The 19713-nt window shown below is 46.8% G+C and overlaps 1 protein-coding gene across 2 annotated transcripts in view; it reads right to left on the reverse strand.

Annotated features, from left to right (window-relative positions):
• The window catches only part of MMP28 (matrix metallopeptidase 28), a 565317-nt gene that overhangs the window by 393402 nt on the left and 152202 nt on the right, over positions 1-19713 (reverse strand). For both annotated transcript variants that reach the window (XM_086954754.1, XM_086954755.1), the window contains exon 2: positions 4813-4889. In XM_086954754.1, the coding sequence (XP_086810880.1) occupies positions 4813-4889 (77 nt within the window). The remainder of the gene's footprint in view (positions 1-4812; positions 4890-19713) is intronic.

A 19713-nucleotide genomic window follows, 5' to 3' on the forward strand; every position in this document is an offset into this window, starting at 1 on the left:
ATTTTAGTTTCCTTTGGCTTGATTTTTCATCTGCCTGATTAAGACTAGTAAAGACAATGTTTGCGTGTTCCAAATGTTGTGACAAGAAAGGACTATAAATAACAATATTGTTAAAAGTAGCCCGCAGCATATTGGTGGTGTGACTAATGAATTCCTCAAGTGTAGTAAGGTGGCTGAAGTCCTGTGGAGGCCAAAGGTAATGCAGTTAATTAACACAGCCCGCTCAGGATTGAGAAAGCGGTTGTCTCTTTCTCTTGGGATTTAAGAGAATGTCTTAGTATGCTTTGCATAAATCCGAGGTGTTAATATACTGAGACACCCATAATCGTCCAATCATCTCATGATGTAACTGGTGCTCATGTAAAGTGCTCCAATACCTTTGTGTCGAGTTTGCGCTATATAAAACGCACATTTTTTTATATATATATATATATATATATATATATATAGAGAGAGAGAGTGAGAGAGTGAGAGAGAGCGCGCACGAGAAAGAGAGAGAGAGTGAGAGAGAGAGGAAGAGGAAGAGGAAGGGGATGGGTATCAAATTGAGAGATTTTATTAACCTGCCTAAACTCGAATCAAAACTTTATGCTACCATCTGATTCTGGTAGTTATAAAACCGGTGAGTTCCACTCATTATTGGAGATCACAATTGTTCCTCCTAATTCTAACATTTTCTGTACCTCCCTTTGAACAGCCGTTCTTCTGAATAGGGTGTCCAGTAAGCTCTTGGTCTGATGATTTTACCTGCCTATTTAACTATGGAGTGATGAATCGCATGTGTGTGTGCTGGAAAAAATATATTGGGAAACTTTTCCAATACCTTCATCAAATATTTTTTTTGCTTTCTGTCCCCACTATACATCTACAGCGAACATTTCTTTTTGGGACACAGGGATACTGGCAATGTTCACCTCTATCAGTACCGGTCCTTCCAATTAATTTTTTTAGCAAATTCACTTCAAAACTCCCTTTTCTCGTATGTTCTAACTTTTTGATAGGTTACTGGAGATACTCATTTCAGAATTTCGTAATGATCTTGCCTTCAGTAATGCTCTTTCTGGAGGATACTAAATATAACTGCAGATTCCGAGCATTAAGTTTTCCAGATCCAGTCTGGTGCCTGTGGAAATTCTCAAAGTAGTGCTCCTACCCGCTGACTGGCAGGCCGCGCAACTCAGTCAATGACATTCGGTTCCAGAAGTAATAAACGAAACTGCATTTAAGCGCCGCCCATACGCACTGATGTCAGTTTCTTTCATGAACTCTTCCCTCAGACACAGAGTTCATCAGCAAATCGAATGACCAAGTGTGCAGATTCTAGATTGCAATCGTTTTGAAAGGAAAAGACCATACCACAGAACGTGTGTGTGGTAAGTAATCTGCAGTTACATAGAGAATCCACCAGAAAGAGCGCTAAGGAACATAAGTAACTTTCTACTGGTGGATACGTCTAACCACAGATTACTCATCTTTTGAAGAGATACAAAGCAGTGCCTCAAAAGAGGTAGTGTGGCTCACTGGTTAGAGGCGGCAGACCCGAGAGCAGAGGACGGCCCGGGACCAGGGTTCGATTCCCGGCGCGGCAGGTTTCTGGACCAGGGTCAGCGGACTCGACAATTCTCTTGCCTCGGTGCCCACTCTGATCAGCGATCACACTCGACAACTCTGGGCATTAGCTTGCCTCATCTTCACTAACGGCCCCACCAGACCGCCGGGGATGCCTGGTCTCACCCTGGAGATACCCATTAAGGGACCATCTCTCAGGGAAGCCAGGAAGGGTTTCGCAGCGGTCGAAGCGCCTTGGGACCCTCCGGGTAAGTAGTGCGCTATATAAATGGGATGTATGACGTTACAACGCATACTTTTACTCCGCATACCATTACAACGCGGTATTTACAACGCATACCGTTACAACGCATAGCGCTTTGGGGTGCTGGATAGTGGTAAGTATAATTTACTATTCTAACTCCAGTCCCCGTGGACCCTAGGGAAGGTGTTGGATAGTAAATTAAACTTACCTCATATCCTAGAGCGCCCCCCAGCGCTATGCGTTGTAATGGTATGCGTTGTAATGCCTGCGTTGTAGTGGTAGTGCGTTGTAAAAAATGCGTTGTAACAGGTGCATACCACGTGGCGTTGAGTTGAGCTGCACAGTTAGTGGCCTATACACATACACACACACACACACACAAGGTGGTAGGCCTGTGTATTGGTTTGGATTAGTAAGTTCTGCAGAACCAAGTGGGCAAAATGCCCAGCTCGATGGACTGGACTGTCAAGGCAATAGTGCTTTGTGAACATTTGCACTGATACCCACATAGCTGTCTGACAAGTTTCCAGGACATGCACTCCACATGCCAAAGCAGTGGTAGCAGTCTTGAACTTGGTGGAGTGAGCCCTTAGGACATCTGGGGCTAATTCAGAGTCACTGCATAGCAGACATGAATGCAAAGGGCTATCCATCAGGAAATGTTTTGTTTCTGCACATTCTTGCCCTTCTTTGGCCCAGAGATCCGTGCAAAGAGCTGATGGTCCACACAATAAATATTCTTTGGTATGATCGATGTAAAAACGTAGTCCGCTCTTGGTGTTTAAACAAAGGATTTTCTCTTCTTTCGAGAGACGAGGCAGAGCAAAAGGTCAGAAGCGTGATCTAGTTCAACATGAAAAATTGAATGCAGTTCAGTCCTTGACACCAGTCTATGTGGAAAAATGGTGGTATATGGAGGCTGGACCGAAAGGCATGAAGTTCCGTCGCCTGGCATGCAAATGTTATTGCAACCAGGAAGACAATTTTTAGTGTGAGTAGGCGCAATGGACATCTGGAAAGGGGTACACATTAGAAATGTGAGACCAGATTTACGTCCCAATCTGGCATCATTAAGAACTTCTGTAAAAAATGTGCTGCAAAACTTTTAGAAATATAAGGAAGGCATTCAATGCCAAGCAACTCCAGAAAATCGATGTGATGGCCGTCTCTGCCAGAGACCAGAGTCCTCTGATCTCCACCTCTCCCAGATAAACTTCCTGGCCCAGTTGCGATGCGATGCGTCAGTCACCACCATCACCTCTGGGTGCGGCAGGGAGAGGGGTCTGCCACTGGTCTAGTTGCTGTTGGGCAGCCACCACTGCAGATATTATGCCGTCTCCTACGAAACCTGGAGAGAATCCAACAGATTTCCTTGGTGCTAGGCCCACTGAGATTTCAAGTCCCACTGCAAAGCTGGCATGTGTCATCTGGCATGGTCAGCAGGCAGGATTCAAGAAACTCGGAGGCCAAGATGCCTCAGAGCCATACTCGCCGCGACCTAGGACAGAGGCTGAAACATCAGCCCATAGCCCAAATATTCTGGACTCTTTGAGGAAAGGCTTGAAAGCAGACCGCATCCTGGATGGCTCACATGAAGGTAAGCCTCTACGAAGGAGTCGGGGTTGATTTTAGAAAGTCAATTAGGAACACCAATGATGTCAAGAGGTTTGCCTTTGTCTAGAGGGGATCCATAACGAACTGTGGCAGCCCGCCTTCAACAGGCAGTTGTCCAGGTAGAAGAACGGTACCCCCAATATCCGATGGACAGCAATGACCGCCACCACCTCTTGTGAACACCCAAGGGACACTGTTGAGTCCAAAAAAGAAGCACGGCAAACTGAAAGTGCTCCTGCTCACCTAGAACCGCTGGTAGCCTCTGTGGCCTGCAGGACAGAGATGTGAAAATAAGTGTCCTGCATGTCCAACACCACCATCCAGTCTCCAGAATCCTAGGCAAACAGAATCTGGGGCAGGGTGAACATTTTAGATTTGTCCCCATGTAGGAAGGTGCTGAGGGGGCACAGATCTAGGGTGGATGTGGGACTCTGTCCTTCTTTGGCACAAGAAAGTAGCAGCAATAGCACCCTGTCCCTACTTCTGAGGCCAGCACCCTCACTATGGCTTCTGTTGCCAAAAAGTCTGTACTTTCAGATATAAGATGGACATATATTCCTCCAAGAAGAGGTCTGAAGAGGTAGAAGGTGTGGTGGCTTGAAAAGGAATGGCAGGGCATAGAACCAGTAGACATTCTGCAGGAGCTATTTGGAAGAGGCTCCGAGAAAGATACCAAAAAACAAAAGCGTTTAGGTCTCGCAAATGCAGTCTTGAGAGTCAGACATCAGAGCCAATGGAAAGTAAGGTTTGCAATGGACTTCACATGACTCTTAGCAATGGTCTTTCTTTGGTGCACAGTTTGAGCTTTAGGACAACAGCCATACACTCTCAAAGGCAAAAGCAAAATTGGATCAACTGGAAACTCTCCAAACATCATCCTGTCATGCATGCCTTCCAACATCCTGGGCCCGTCCACATCAATGTTCATGCCCTGGCTCACCAGGAGGTTAAACTATGAACTCGATAATTAGCGTCCTGGTGCAGCCAACAGTTCGTCCAGTTGTCCACAGTTGTCCTGCTGATTGACTGAGACTGATAGACCTGTAGTGTCCTGACTGTTGTGCTTCAATTTTCCCAGATACCATCCTTTTGAGAACCACTTTGGAAATCTCAAAAACAGGCTTACTTCTTTAAGTTTCTGCAAAATGAAAATGTACCCATGTTTTTAAATGTGTCGACGGAGACTGCAGGTAGCTCCAACACTCAAACATGGCCTAACCCAGTGGTCTACAGATAACTACCTGCCAATAAGACTAAAAGGAACACAGAAATGATCAGCATTTCAAACATGAGCTCCAAAAATCTAGATAATCTTTTCAGTATTGATTGCAAACTCAGTAAGTTACGTGGCAAACAAAAACATGCAACAAAAGTCGGAGCCCTACCTTATTGCTTCTGCCAGTTGCACAGAACTCTCATGGCTGTGTTTATCTTTCAGATAGCCATATTTCATAAGATACGCCTATTTTGAGAAATACAAAATAAGAGATTCACATAAAACCAACAGAAAAGGAGAAACTATATTTTTTTTACAGAGTTCACAGACTAAATCTTCAAAGGTTTGCACAAATAAATAGGCATATACTTTCAATAAGAAATGTTCTCAGTTATAGTTTCCTTCCTAACCATCGATCATGTCCTTACATATTTTCTTGGTAGTTTTAGGATCTAAACCTACTTTGAAAAATAACTAATCCAGCATGGAATTCTTTTGTTTTTAGATTAATACTCTATGGACTATTTATCTAATCTGGGTGGAAGAGAAAACATAACACTTTTATCACTAAAAAGACAGTGGTACACTAGAAGGGTGGATCACTGCTGCATCTCCTATGAAACTCTCCCACATTTCATCTTGTACCTGGATCTTCGATGAACACCTGATGCACTCACTTTAAACTACATACAGATACTTAAGTCAGTAATGTTAGCGCAGTTTCTGCAGTCCAGAGGACAGAAGCAATCATTTATCTCCTAAACCAATATCACCCAGAAGCCAGGCCTACTACTAAAGAACTACTCCCTTCAAATGTGTGAAATGGATATTAAGCATATTACCCCAAAGCTGGCCCGGTAAGTGGCATCCTAGCATGTGAGTAATTTGTCAATGAGTTTGGAGAAGTACCATGGCCATAAGTGTTGAAGAGTCAGCTGGGTCATCCTGTCCCTCTCTGCCCACAATAAACGACATTTTTTTGTGGATCTGTTTATATGGATTATACCATGCCAATTTTAATGTATAAAAGTTATAAGGTTTTATTGAGATTTTTTGCTTAAGAACAGAAACAAAGTACAGCATTTCATTTTAATACAGCTATAATCATGCACATCTACTTTACTACCCTCTACCAAAAAACATAGTATACATATGGTCATGAGTAGCAGAATTTCTAACAATATCAAGTGATCCCAATATGGCTATTCAGATGAACTTGTTGTTCTAGGGGAGACGGACTGTAGTTGACCATTGTAAATAAGACCGGTATGGGCCCCAGACGTCTCTTGGTCGTGCAGTGGGGTGCACTTCTGTGGAGTATTGTTCCATCAGGTTTGAAGGCTTTGTGCTTTAGCCATGGACGGTCATAAGAGCCATCCCCTGCTTCCAGACAATTGCCATTCTCCTCTTAGCAAGTACCACTGCCACTAGAGCCTATACTTGCTGGGTAACACCACGGTGCCGCCCAATACTGCAATTTGAGGTGATGGGGGCACTGGTATCTCCAGCATAGCACACATAACCTCAAAGGAATCCTGCCAGTATGACAATGCATTCAAACCATTCCAAGACATAGGGATGACATTAACATTCAATAATCCTCATTTACATCCTATCGATTCTGTAGCCCCAAATCTATTTGTTCGGAAGTACAGTAATATTGATACAATAATCTGAAATATATCAGCTTATGTTTATAATTGATTAGCCTGTCCATGACATGAACACAGCAGTACTCTCATGTCCATCTCCTAGGTGATGTCACAGGGAGTCATCCCCCTGCGTTTAGCTGCCATAAGTGGGTCGATAGTACAGGACAGCCCCCCGAAGTAGAGAAAAGAGATGGATTGGGTCATATCCGTCCTCAATATGTAGTTTAACAACAGTTGCAACTCGGGTGGCGAGTCCGGGAATGTCGAGAAGGCCGCCCACCAGGCCGAAGGCAACCTGTGATGAGCTAGCAGTGCCAGGAGGAATCCAGACCTTTAGTGCAAAAGGCCTGAAGGTCAAAAACAAGCCATTTTCAAAAAGGACGGAAATAGTTGCCAGTCTCCGTGTATGCGGCAGTTTCTGTACAGGTTTACCCTGGTTGGAGGGAGCAAAGGACTGTCTATCAACAGTAAGACTGGGTGCGTGGCGTGTATGGTAGTATGGCAAGTCAAGAGTCAACCGGCATGACGTACTGACCACATCTACATAGTCGCTCCTGGAGTGCGGTTTGGAGTAGACAACACCCCCCCCCTCCTCCCCCAAACAGTGATCCTGAGTGGATAATAGCCTGCTCAATTTGAACATGCAGTGCCGTCACCTGAGGACGCATATGTGGCCGTAACTAACGAAGGACGCCTCGTCTTGGCTGTTGTTGCTTCAGTGTTGTCCTGACCCTCCCTTGCTATATAATCCCTTCTGTTTGCCACTTGTCTGGTTTTCTATTGCACAACAAATATTATATGTACCAGTGTATATTTCTGAGCGCATTGTCTTAAAATAGTTTTTATCTATATATTTAATATATTTTGTACACTTTTTTAATATTTCTTATATGGGTTGTTCTTTTTCTTTTTCTATTTTCTCTCCTATTTACGTTTATTTTATAGTTTTTTCCTATTCTAAAAAGTTCAATTTATTGTTATTGTTTGTGAAATTGATATTTTCATAATACCTTGAACCGCTGTTAGGTCTATATATTGATTTCCTCTGGTTCAGGTGTACAGGGCTGCCCCTGTTGTTGATAATGATAACATGAGGAGTGGCACAAAATATAAATGGTAAGCTTGAGCTACAAGGTAATAAATATAAAAATAAGGAACTGCAATGCAAGTCCCCCAGTTGACATGGGTTGAGTAATTTACCTCTAGCGCACCCAAGGTTAGCACTTTCCCCATATCAAACATAAAAGCACCTGCTGGAGCTTTGTGAAAAATACTAGAGTCAAGTGATCCACTATGTTAGCAAATAGATAGACATTTCAGTAAAACTACCATGTTTCAGTGAGGTTCGCCCAATTAGTGAAATGGACGCCTAATTCAGCGCTCAACGATCATCCTCAGCTGGTAGAGAGCCGTAACAAAATGACCCCTGATGAGGGCATCGCAATCACGAGATACCCATATACCCAAATATATGGGTATATATTCTCTTCAGGTCTCTGAACAAACAGCATGAAAACATTCGCATAGAGTGAGATGACCAGAGCACCACTCCTGAGTTGCAAACCATGCTGTGTGCAGCTCACGAACATAGCATTCCAGTGCTAAATTGCAAGAGCAAAAATTGGCAGCGTCAGGGTACACCCTGGACGGTCCCCTTACCTATGCAAAAGGGATCCGAAAACAATGTATTCACCCAAGCTTTGGCTATCGGAGACGTGTATGAGAGCTCAATGAGCCACAGGGTGTGGGCTCCCAACCCAAGTTGTCAAAGTACTGCCTGCATAAATGGCCCCTCCAGTCAAACACCTTTCTCCATCTAGTTGTATAGGTACCCTCCCCTGAATCTCTCCCCTTGCCTGCTTCTTCCCTTACATGTATGTCCTTATTGCCTATCTCAACCTTACATGTAACTATGTTACCATGCTCTAACAACTTGGTAACCTTTATAACGATGTAACCTGCAACTATGGTCTGATACTCGTGTAAAGCGCTCTGCTACCTCCGGGTCTAGCCAACGCTATATAAAACCTTTCAAATAAATAAAATAAAAGTTCTATCCGGCCTGTCACCTTCACAGAATAGCAGTATACGAGCATGTCGACCAAGGTACAGGACTTCCCGCTCAGGCTCCTCCTTTAATTCTTGAAGGGTCTCCTGGATCTAGCCAGGGTGTAGTTTCTGGAAGCTCAGGTCCAGGGCATAATCACTGCTGTGTGGATCGACACCAACGCATTGATTAGACTGCACTATGCATCCCTCAACTTTGTCACATCAAGGATCAAGGTACTTTTGTTCAGCAGGCCAACCCTGGTCCCCTGTAGCCTAGCCACAATCCATCAATGTCGGCCTGAATTTTTTACTTTGTCCCGGTCCAGCAAGTCCAGATATCCCAAGTATAAGTTTATTGTGTCTCAGCTCTATTTTACAGTTTATTATCCAAAAGTTCATATCTCAAATTCTACTTATTGGATTTTTGTTGTTTTGGTCTTGCTTTATTTATTAAAATATTCGGTATCGTTTTAACCTGGCATGGGGTCTTTTTGTGTGCTATTTCCTTTTTTTTATAACTCTTTGTATTAATGACAGTTTATTAACATTACAAGTACCAGCTTTGGGCATAAGGAGTATACCATTATTTTCTCTTGAAATGTATGGGTTCCCACCCTTGGTACATACAGTAAGCAGATTTATTACAGTTTTCAATAGATCCAGGTTCGTCAAGGGAGGGATGGGGGAGGGGGGGGGAGAAGAGGCAGAGCACAAATATTACCTTTGTATGCATTCCATTATGCCTGAGACCCCCTGGACCACCTGTGATCCCCTGCTTACACATTTTACCTAAACATGCACCAGTCCATATCTTTCTTCCATGCATTTATGGCTGGAACCTCCTGCGCCCCCCACATTCTAGCGATGTTATGTTTGGCGACCATCTGACCCAAAGTTGCCCATATTTTCTTTTTGCTACTCAAGTCGGATAGTTCCCAAATATTTAACAGACACCCTTCAGCCTCAAGGGCCTAGATCAGTCCCAAAGTTTCATCCATACAGTAGAGTACGCCTGTCCAATATTTCCTAATGTAGGTACATTCCCAAAGTGTGTACAGGAAAGTGCCTTCACGTCTGCCCTGTCGTGTACATCGAGAGTCCTCCCCATAACCCATCTTGACCAACACTGGTCCCGAGAAATATATTCTATGAAGTATTTCTAATTGTAGGAGTTTAAGCCTGGACGAGATTGTCACTTCCTTGGGTGAAGCCAATGCCACCAACCAGTCTTCGTCTTCTAGTTCTGTTAGGTCAGTTTCCCATTTCCTGTGAAGCTGTATGAGAGGGTCGGGGTGTGATTAATCAAATTACGATAACTCAATGATATTGATTTTTTTTAGGCATGTACTCGCCGAGGAGTCTATCCTCCAATGGCGATGCCTCAGGGAGTGTCTCCCCTGCCAGGATATTTGTGTGCAGGGCGTGGCCCACCTGCAGATATCTAAATGTTTCCGTAGTAGCCACCTCATGCTCCTGTTGCAATAGCGAAAATTGTATCACTTCCCCCCCCCCCTATAGGTCACCCACAGACCATTTAAATTGCATTTGTCGAATCCTTTAGTATTCCTTAAGGTTCCCAATTGGTCCGAGTCCCACAGGGGGGAGGCCTGTGTGATTTTCTTGGCCCTTACCCAAGCTATTTATTTATTTAAAAGGTTTTATATAGCGCTGGCTAGACCCGGAGGGATCAGATCCCTTTACTTGGGTATCAGGCAATAAATGGCAGGTTACAGCTTTACAAAGGTTACACAGTTATTAGAGCATGGCAATTTTAGTTACAAGTAAGGTTGAGACAAACAAAAAGGAACATATAGGTAGGGGAAAAATCTGGCAAGGGGAGATATTCCGGGGAGTGGGGGGGTAAGAGCAGGGGAAGTAGACAGAGTGGAGGAGGGAAAGAGGAGGGTAGGATTAGAGACACAGCAAGGCAAGAGGAGGGGGAGGGTGACGGGAACACAAACCAGTAGGCGAGTCAAAGCTGCACCCAAAGTCCAGTTAGCTGTGAGCCCAAGGGGAGTGGTATCATTTCCCCATCTCAGTTGCGCGAGGCTCCCTAAGTGCAGTGGACTCTCTGAGGGGTCTCAGACTCCAAGGCCTACTTTACTGGATACTTCCCCAAAAAGGGGAGAGGGAGTGCTTTGGCAAGGGGTGCCATACCATACCTCAATTGTGAGTGGCTCCCTTGGCGCTGTGGATTCTCAGCGGGTATGCGGAGACTCCAGTGTATATATCTTGGATCTTTCCCCAAAAAGGGGAAAAGGAGTGCTTAGTCAAAGGACACAAAAGGACAGGGGGCTAGGCGATGAAGCAGGTAAGGGGAAAGATTCAGGTGAGAGGGGATAGGAGCAAGGAAGTAGACAAAGAACAAAAGAATGTTGAATAGGAACAGATAGATAGGAGACAAGGGAAAAGCAGAGTCACAGGAATACGATCGGGGTGGGAAAGATAGGGAGATGGGGAGAAAAACTGTGCCCAAAGTCCAGCTGGGTAGGCGACAGTCAGGGGATGAACCAAGGCCGATCTCCTCAATAGTTGAACAGAGCAGCTCCACCGGGCATCAGACATAGTGCTCGGACTCCGCTGTCAGGATGGGGGATCAGGAGAGGGATCAGGAGAGGGATCAGGAGTATGCTCAGAGATGGTCATGGTGTGTTGATTAGGTAGTGGTCACTCATGCCCCTCGTTCACCTTAGCTCCATTGCTGCCTCTTTGGTCATTTACTCTGCCTCAGGGTCCCAACAGGCGCTCTGGTCCCAGGCACGTTCTCTACATAGAGACGGTAGCAGCGCAGAATTGCAAGACCACTGCTTCCCCATTTTGGTATTTGCAAGGGCGTTCTGTATATTGGGCGTGGATCAGGCGTGAACACTACCTCAATTTCTGGGGTGCGTCCCCTGCGATCCGGGCAATCCTCCATGGATGGTCACTGTCTGTAGAACTTTACTGGAGGGTCCAGAGTTGCAGCATGACACTATGGGGTCTGCTCTGGTGATTCCTCCAGTGAAGCGTCGTTCCCTCTATAGGTTACTTAGCGATTTCGTAGGGGAAGCATTCCCTACCAGCCACGGCCGATGATTTGCAGCGTCAGGTCTAAGTATTTTACTGACCATTATGAAACTCCATCAATCGCCGACCGATGTGCACCATTTTGAATGAGCGTCAGGGCTCCTCGGCAGGGTGTGCAAGTGACCGATTTGAATTTGAATTTTAAAATATTTGTAGAGCGCTCTTATACCAGAATCGGTTTCATGGCGCTAAATAGCAGAAAGACCAGTGGATGCGGGGAAGAGGGCTATACAGCTACAGATCTGGAGAACAAGAAGGTCTTGAGAAGCTTGCGAAATTCCAGGTAGGAGGATGAAGACCTAAGGGTAAATGGGAGTGATAGAATCAGGTTTGTGGGTGCCCCTCAGAATCTGGCTCCTACAGCTTAGAGTCTCTGGGGGTATCTGCGGGCGCAGGGTGCAGCATAGCTCCTTACACTTCCATGCTGGCGTGTCTGAGATGGAGGCGCTGGGCTCAGGTTCTCACTCGGGTCTTGGCCGCTTCAGTATCCAGTTACACTCCCTCGGACCAGGGCGCCCATAATCCTTTCAACTCCCGCAGGAGCGCTCAGACCCTCAGGCATCACCCGGTGCCTGGGAGTGCTCCTAGCGCGGACATCACTCATGCTGGCACGGAGTCAGCTCAGCGGGGCATGGGGGAACATGCCGAACGCCACGCTCAGAAACTGATTCGCCTCAAGGCACTTCCCTGTCTGTAAACATTCAAGGTCAAATGGACAGGGCTTTAGACTGGATGGAAAAATAGTAGTAGAGTCTCATTCCTCAGTGGCAGCAGCGGTTACTTTATTTCACTGGCAGTGCAAGCTTCCGATTGTCCAGCAAGTCCGTGGTTGCAGTATTTTACTGGCGCCGTTATCTCGCACTCACAGCCGCCATGTTAGGAACTCAGTTTAGCCTCCTCACCACTGCTCCACACAATCTGCATACTCTTCTCCAAGCACTCAGTTTTCAATAGGACAGTGCCCCAGCTACAGCGCCAACATTCAGATGTGAAGGGCTATTCGTGGTGTAGCGGTCAAACTCACAGCTCAACCCACGCCATTCTTTACAGGTTCCGCCGCTGTTGATTACTCGCAGTCGCCATCTTAGTAGCACCATTCAGCCTCCACGTCTCCGCTCCACGTGGTTAGTTATCTCTCCGCCTAGCGCTTAATTGTCCATATGAAAGCGCCCCAGCTACAGCGCCGGCATACTGATTTAAGGGCAATGCGTGGTGGAACAGACAAACTCACAGTTTATCCCGCGCTGTGCTGTGTAGGTTCCGCAGCTCTTGTGAGCTGCAAGCCATATCTGGACAGAGTTAAACATGGGTCCCGTTAGCTGCAGTTTAGCAGGTCTAGAATAGAGTGCCCTGGTGTAGTATCCTCCCGGCAAAAGCCATCTATCCATTCGATACCCAGGATCATCGTGGGGCTGGTACATGCACTGGTTGATTGCTGCCAGCTGAGCAGCCAATAATATTTCTTAATACCCTGGAGCCCTATTCCACTGTTGTATCACCCTCTCATCAACTTTGAGAAAGATATTCGGGGTGATCCCGTTGCCCAGAGTAGTGCCCTCAGCTCACTCTCTATGGCCACAAAGTAGGGCACAGGGTTGGGATCAGGCGAGTTGTGCAAAACATATAAAAAGTGGGGTTGGGGCATAATTTTAAAAAGCGCTGCTCTACCCAATAGGGATAGCAGGAAAACCTTCCAGTGTTCTACATCGTTTTTTAGCGTCTGTAGCACTGGCAAGAGATTGTGGACAGAATACCTGCAAAAACGCTTTTCTTTTTCTACTCTAGCGTGACACCTGTGTTCCATGTGTCAGTGCCTCGCTCAGGTCCCCCGCTTTAAATGTCAGAGGCTTGGAGGCAGCTCTCTTGCACGGAAAGCTGCTGTTGCATGGAAGGCTCTTCCTTTCGCCCTTCGGAACATTCAGGACCTGCTGATTTTCAAGAAGAACCTGAAAACACATCTCTTTGTTTAGTACCAGACTTTTGCCCCTCATTGCCTCGCGCTGGAACACTCCAATATCTGTGCGCATTACAAATCAAAATAACATAACATACAGCCTAAAATCCTTGGTGATGTAGATTCCAAGGTATATCTATGGCTTCTGCCACCCTGCAATCTTTAGGCAGGAGGGGAAACCTCCCTCTGAGCACAAAAATCAGTGATTTAGTCCAGTTGATAGTGTGCCCCGAGTATTTACCGAAGTGTGTGTGTGTATCTTGTGTATGGAGGTGTATGAGGTCTGAGGAGACGCCAAATATAGCAATATGTCAACGGCGTAGAGGGAGATACGCTCGTTCCAGTCCTCCGACCATGTCAAACCCTCTAATGATGGGGTCCCTATGGATCCATGCTGCTGGGGGCTCCAACGTCAGCGCAAAAAGCAATGGGGATAGAGAACATCATTGTCTTGTGCCCCTTCGAAGGGCAAAGATTTCTGCCTTTTTGTTATTCTGACTACCTGCGCCAACAGGTCGGTGTATAGGAGCTTTATCTAGCTGGTGAAACTGGGGCCAAACCCCAGCCTCCCCAGTACGGTGAAAAGGTAGGGCCACTCGATTGTATCAAACGCCATGGTGGCTTCCAAGGACACCACCACCCTGTTCTCTCTCAACGTGTCTACCCGTCCCATTACCCCATGAATTTGACAAAGATTTAGTGATGTATTTCTGGGTGGCATGAAGCCAGATTGATCCAGGTGGACCAATTTGGAGATAAATCCAACCAGGCGCAAGGCCAGCAATTTTGCTAATATCTTGGCCTCTGTGTTCAACAAAGAAATGGGTCTGTAAGAGGAGCACGGGTTCCTGGGTCTGCCCTCTTTGTGTATAACCATCCTCTGCCTTCGTCCTTACAGCAACACCAGACTTCCCCGTTCTAGCTCTAAACATCTTATTTCCACCCCCAGATTCAAAAAAGTTTGTTCAGGGGGAAAAACATTCCAAGTCTGTGCCTCTTCCCACTGGAACAAGCTACCTATGTCCATCAGGACCATCCAGGAGGAACTCCCCTTCCGGAGAGCTCTAAAAACCTTTCTCTTCTGTTAGTACCATCTAAGTCAGACACAGCATCAGTTCTCACAGAAGCGCCGGGACACCCCGTTGGGGTATATGTGCGCTGTACAAAATTCCCTAAATAAAATAAATAAATAACGTGGCAAGTCTGATCTTGGGGAAGCGACCCACCTCCTGGCTCTCCTCATACATGGTTTTGAGATCCAGGGCAATTTAATCAGGTTTTAACTTGTAGCACTCTATTTGAGGACTGTTGGGAACCATTGCCTTCCCAGACTGAAGACCCCTAAAGGCTTGTGCCACATCATCATCCCTGAATTCGATGTCCGGTAGTCTTGTATCTTCCTCCGATAGTGTTGAGAGGGTCATGTCTGACAATAGTTCTCTCAATTCTTCCTCAGGAAGAATAGTGTATGAGTCATATATTCGCCTATAGTATTTAGCAAACTCGTCTGCTATTAATTGTGTGTCAGAAAGTGGCTCGCCCGTGTCAGTTGTTAGCTCCGTGACCAGGCGATTTGTGTGGTACCTTCTGTCAAGCCATGCCAGTAATTTACCTGTTCTGTCCCCCAACTCGTATATTCTCCAGTTTGTCTCTGCTTAGCGTTTTTGACATGTCTGTTGCCAACTTCTATATTCTTCTCTTTTTAACTTGAGTCTGTGTGCCATGTCTTGGTCCCCAGAACCCAACAGTTCCCCATCCAGGTGTAGGATCTCTTCTTCTAACTTAACCATTTCAGCATTCCTCTTTCTTCCCCCCAGCTATCTGAGAGATTGCTTGCCCTCGAACGACCATCTTAAAGGCTTCCCAAAGCATCAGCGCAGACCCCACTGATCCCACGTTTCACTAAATAGAACGCTCTATTGCTTGTGTGATGTTCTGTTTAATAGTGGGGTTACGTAGGTGCCAGAGATTTATCGGTACAATTCTTCCCACCTGACCCTCTCCTATCCCCACCTGTGCCCAAATTGGAGTGTGGTCGGATATACCCTATGCCAGATGCCTCACTTCTGTAATATGTCCCACCTGATCCGCCGGGAGAGATTGTGGTGGGCCCGAGAGTGGAATGTGAACCAGGTCTCCGCGGGGTGGCGGACCCGCCATGCTTCCACCAGCCCAATCACATCCAGAAAAATGGGGAGGACTGTCTGTGTGGATCCCAAGTCTCGAGGGGGACACCCGTCAGATTGACCAGACATAACAGAGTTAAAGTCACCACCCAGTACTAGCCCTCAGGAAATTCCAACATGGAATTTCCCAGGTCTTTGAACGCAAGTGTCTGCAGTCCCGGTGGTACGTAAACAGATACCAGGGTGAGGGACATGCCTACCTACCTCCCTGACACTGCTGCATAGCTCCCAAGAGTGTCGGTCAAGGTGTGTTCAATTGTCATAGGAAAGGATCGTTGTGTCATGAAGCCCACACCCCTGGACCCAGAGGTGAACCCTGAATGCGCAACCAATCGGTAGCCCCATCTAGCCAGTGACCTACAGATGTTGCGAACTAAGTGTGTCTCCTGAAGTAGAACTATCTTGGGGGAATGCCGTTTGATAAGCGGCAATACTATTCCCCTTTTCAACTTGTTCCCTAATCCATTCACATTCCAGGACAGGAGCCTGAATCTCTTATCCCCTTACAAACCGATAGTCACACCTCTTAAGCCTGCCTACTTCGATGTCCTTTGCCTCAATGTTCGGGCGGATGATGCCAGCTGTAGATCTAGCCCGTAGCCTCAGGTGGCCACTAGGTGTCATACCATTCAGTGTGTCCCTCCCAGTCCAGGTGGTGTGAAGTGTTGTGCTGTCATCTAACTTATAAAATACAACTCTTAAGCCCCAATAGCCCCCCACCCTGCTCCCCCGCAATCTGGGCTTGAAACTGCCCATATCCCAAACTGTGCAGATTGCCTGTCGCCCTAACTCCAATCTAACTTGAAAGTTGGGGGGTGGAACATACTCCACAGTGTCCATCAGCTTTGCGTCTTTACAGATCACCAATCTATATATTAAAAGCAAGTAGCATTGACAAAGTCACTTATCATTCTTCGTTCATCCAGATCCAGCGGCTGTATGGCGCCAGGACGGCCTCCAATCGGCCGCGTTACTGCCCATGTCAGTCTTCACCAGCAAGTCTTGTTGGTCTACCACTTGAGGATGTATGCTTCATTGGGGGTTGGTTTTTTCCTCATCGAGCTTGGTGTTCTTTTGCCAGTCTCCAGCCATCTAGCCATTTCAGTGCAAATTCCGGGATATCAAAGAACCAAGCCTTTCCATCCGCTTCAACTCAAAGCTTTGCAGGGAACAACAGATTACAGGATACCTTTTTCTTGGAGTTGATGTTCAGAAAGGATCAGCTTGGTCTATGCACCGTTATCGTGAAGTCCGGAAAGAAGGATAATTTGCTGTTTTCGTACTTGACTGGAGGATTTGAGCGTGCGGTTTGTAATATAGTGTCCCAGTCTCTGAAGTTTAAAAGACTCGCCAAAAGCGGGCGTGGCGGTGCTCTCGGTTTTGGGCTACCCCCTGGGACCTTATGTGCTCTCTCCACCGTAAAGAATTTGGAGAGATTTTTTAGGCCGCAGGTGGTCAATGATCAGATCTTCGACGAAAAGGTCTGCTGCCGGACCTTCTGCTTTTTTGGGAACTTCTATTATTCTGACATTGTTCCGTCTCCATCGACCTTCACAGTCATCCAGCTTGCTTTCTGCCATTTTGCTGGCAATTTGGAGCTCTTTGATTTCCTGTCGCATTTGTTTGGTCTCACTTTTGAGCTCTGCTGTAGTCACTTCCATGTCTTTTACTTTCTCACTCGTCTTTTGCAGGGTAGGCCAGCTCTCATTAGTGTCATCTCGATCGTGATGGAGTCCATTCTGTGTTCTAGCGATGTGCGCACTCCCGCTATGGTGTGCGTAACATCCTTTAGTGTTGGATCCCCATTGTCCGAGCCCATCGTGGTGGTTGCGTTTCCCTTATGTTTCGAGTCCAAGTTAGCCACTTTCTGGATCGCAAATATGTCCAATTTAGCTTGGAGCATGCTTTTTAGTCCTTTGGCGCCAGACATTGCTACCGGCGTCTTGACTCCAAGCAAGAGCCCTCGTGGATACAGCCCGCCGCCTGCACCTGGGGTATTCCTCCCCAACCGGCCTGTCCGGGTTCTCCTGGAGGGCTCCTGTATTGCACCAGTGTTGAGTATCAGGGCACTGCACTCCCCCACTCTTTCCGCTCGTCAGCCGGACACCTTCCCACCACTTGTGGAGCAACCACCTTATCACGGTGCTCAAGGTAAAGAGTTGGGCCCGTCTTTACGAGCTGCCCATGTGTTCCATGCACCATGTGCATGTGTGGTGTTGGAGCCACCGGAGAGGTTTTCAAGTTTGTGCAGTAGAAGGCCAATGCGGGCCCACTTCACGTGGAGTTATATCTGGGCCCTTCTATCTCCCAACATTTGGAGGAGTGCCAGGTCCTCCCCCGCTCGAGGTTCCTGGATTATGCACTGGTCACCTGGCCACAACACCCATCGCCTTATTCAAACTTGGACAGGCCGTCATTCAACTCCCAACACTCTTGCGTTTTACTATCCATTAGCCACGCTCACTATTCTGTACATTGTGTAGCATGGTGGTCCCACGGTATCCGCCCACTGCTATTTTACCTTGCCCTCGGTTTGGCTGCAGTCCTCCGCTCGTCTCAGGAGAGTGTGGTCGCTGTGCCCTGCGGTCCCCTTGATGGAATGTAGCTTGCGGGGTCACCGGTAAGTAAGGCTTAGGAGCTCGACCTCACTGAGACGTGACACTCCTGTCATCCAGCCCCCAGTTCCAACAATGTGCCGATGTCAGGGCCGGCGGTCATCGGAGGTCCGTCGCGGCGTGATCCTTCACCCGAGCCCAAGGTTTACAGGCCACGTTAGGCCGCGGTCAGTTCCTTTGTTGTGTGTAGTCTCTCTACCTCTGTAGCGGCAACGGTTCCACGCAGTTGACAATGGGTCCTACTATGTTTCTGGAGCGGTGTAGGGATAATTATGCCAGATTATAATAAACTGGCAGAGACTGAGGATTCACAGAGCTTCACCGATATGCAGCCATCACAATCTGTGCTCCAGCCATACTCCCCTGTGTGCTATTTTCACTGTTGTTACAAGTGTTGCACAAATACTTCACACATTGCCTTTAAGGTAAACACGACTGCTCAGTGCCAATGTACCACAGGGTGAGCACAGGTCAATTGGGGCATTACTGGTGCCTTTCTCCGACTAGGATTGTGGTTACTGCCTGACCAGGGAGCACACGTCTAACAGCGGCTACCCCATAGGGGGCACCAGGGCGTTGACCCACCACCATGCTCTGCCACTAGTTGCTTACGCGGTGCAGCTTTTACATGAAAAAACATGATCTTGTGGATCGTTTATTTGCATGTAAAAGCTGTAATAGCGCATTGCCAGCAGGTGAGGGCTCCACTGACTGTATTGCACATGTGTCAGATGGGAGAGGATACAACCAAGCCTCACACAGTCACAATACATATTGGACAACTGCACTAGTGTAAGGCAGTTCCGCATGCCAGATAAAGGAGCTTCAGGGCTTGCCAATAATAATATTAATAATATTAATCCACATTTGTAAAACGCGAACAATCCCCCGTAAGGGTCTCTAGGCGCTGGGGGCTGTCGGGAAGATTAAGCAAGCTATTGCCCAGTCACATGGTGCTGGGCTAACCTGCCGCCGGAGACGGGGATCGAACCGTGATCCCCAGATTGCAGCGTCAGTCGCCCTGGCCGCGGCGCCACACCTCTCCCCTAATTCAACTCCCAATAATGCGCCCTCTTATCCTATCAGAAGTCAGAATACAGAAATAAGGTGAACCTCAGTCCTTCCTACTCCATTCCAGCTTCTGATTCGATGAAAGCTTGCTGGCCTGCCTTTGTTGTCCTGTTATTCAAAATTAGGAGATGGAGGAGTATGGAAACATGGGCCTGGCCTGCAGGTCAGATAATGGAGTAAGTAAGTTTTGTTTCTCGGCCTCCAAGTGTTTGCGAGTGTGTGTTTCTTTGTATGCCATGAGTGAATGTGTATGTCTGTGTGAATGTCTGTGTTGGACTTGGCCCTTTTGGCAGGGTCATCCCTGAACCTTTTGCCTTCCTCTTGTATTTTTTCTCACCTGTTTTGGTTGTTTTAGGACTCTGGGCACTTTACCACTGCTGATCAGTGCTAAAGTGCATATGCTCTCTATTGTAAATTGTTATAATGGATTAGTGACTCTGTGATTGGATTATTTGATTTACTTGTCAGACTCTAGTA

The sequence above is a fragment of the Lissotriton vulgaris genome, chromosome 2_1 (genome assembly GCF_964263255.1).
Source record: "Lissotriton vulgaris chromosome 2_1, aLisVul1.2, whole genome shotgun sequence".
NCBI classification, from domain to species: Eukaryota; Metazoa; Chordata; class Amphibia; order Caudata; family Salamandridae; genus Lissotriton; species Lissotriton vulgaris.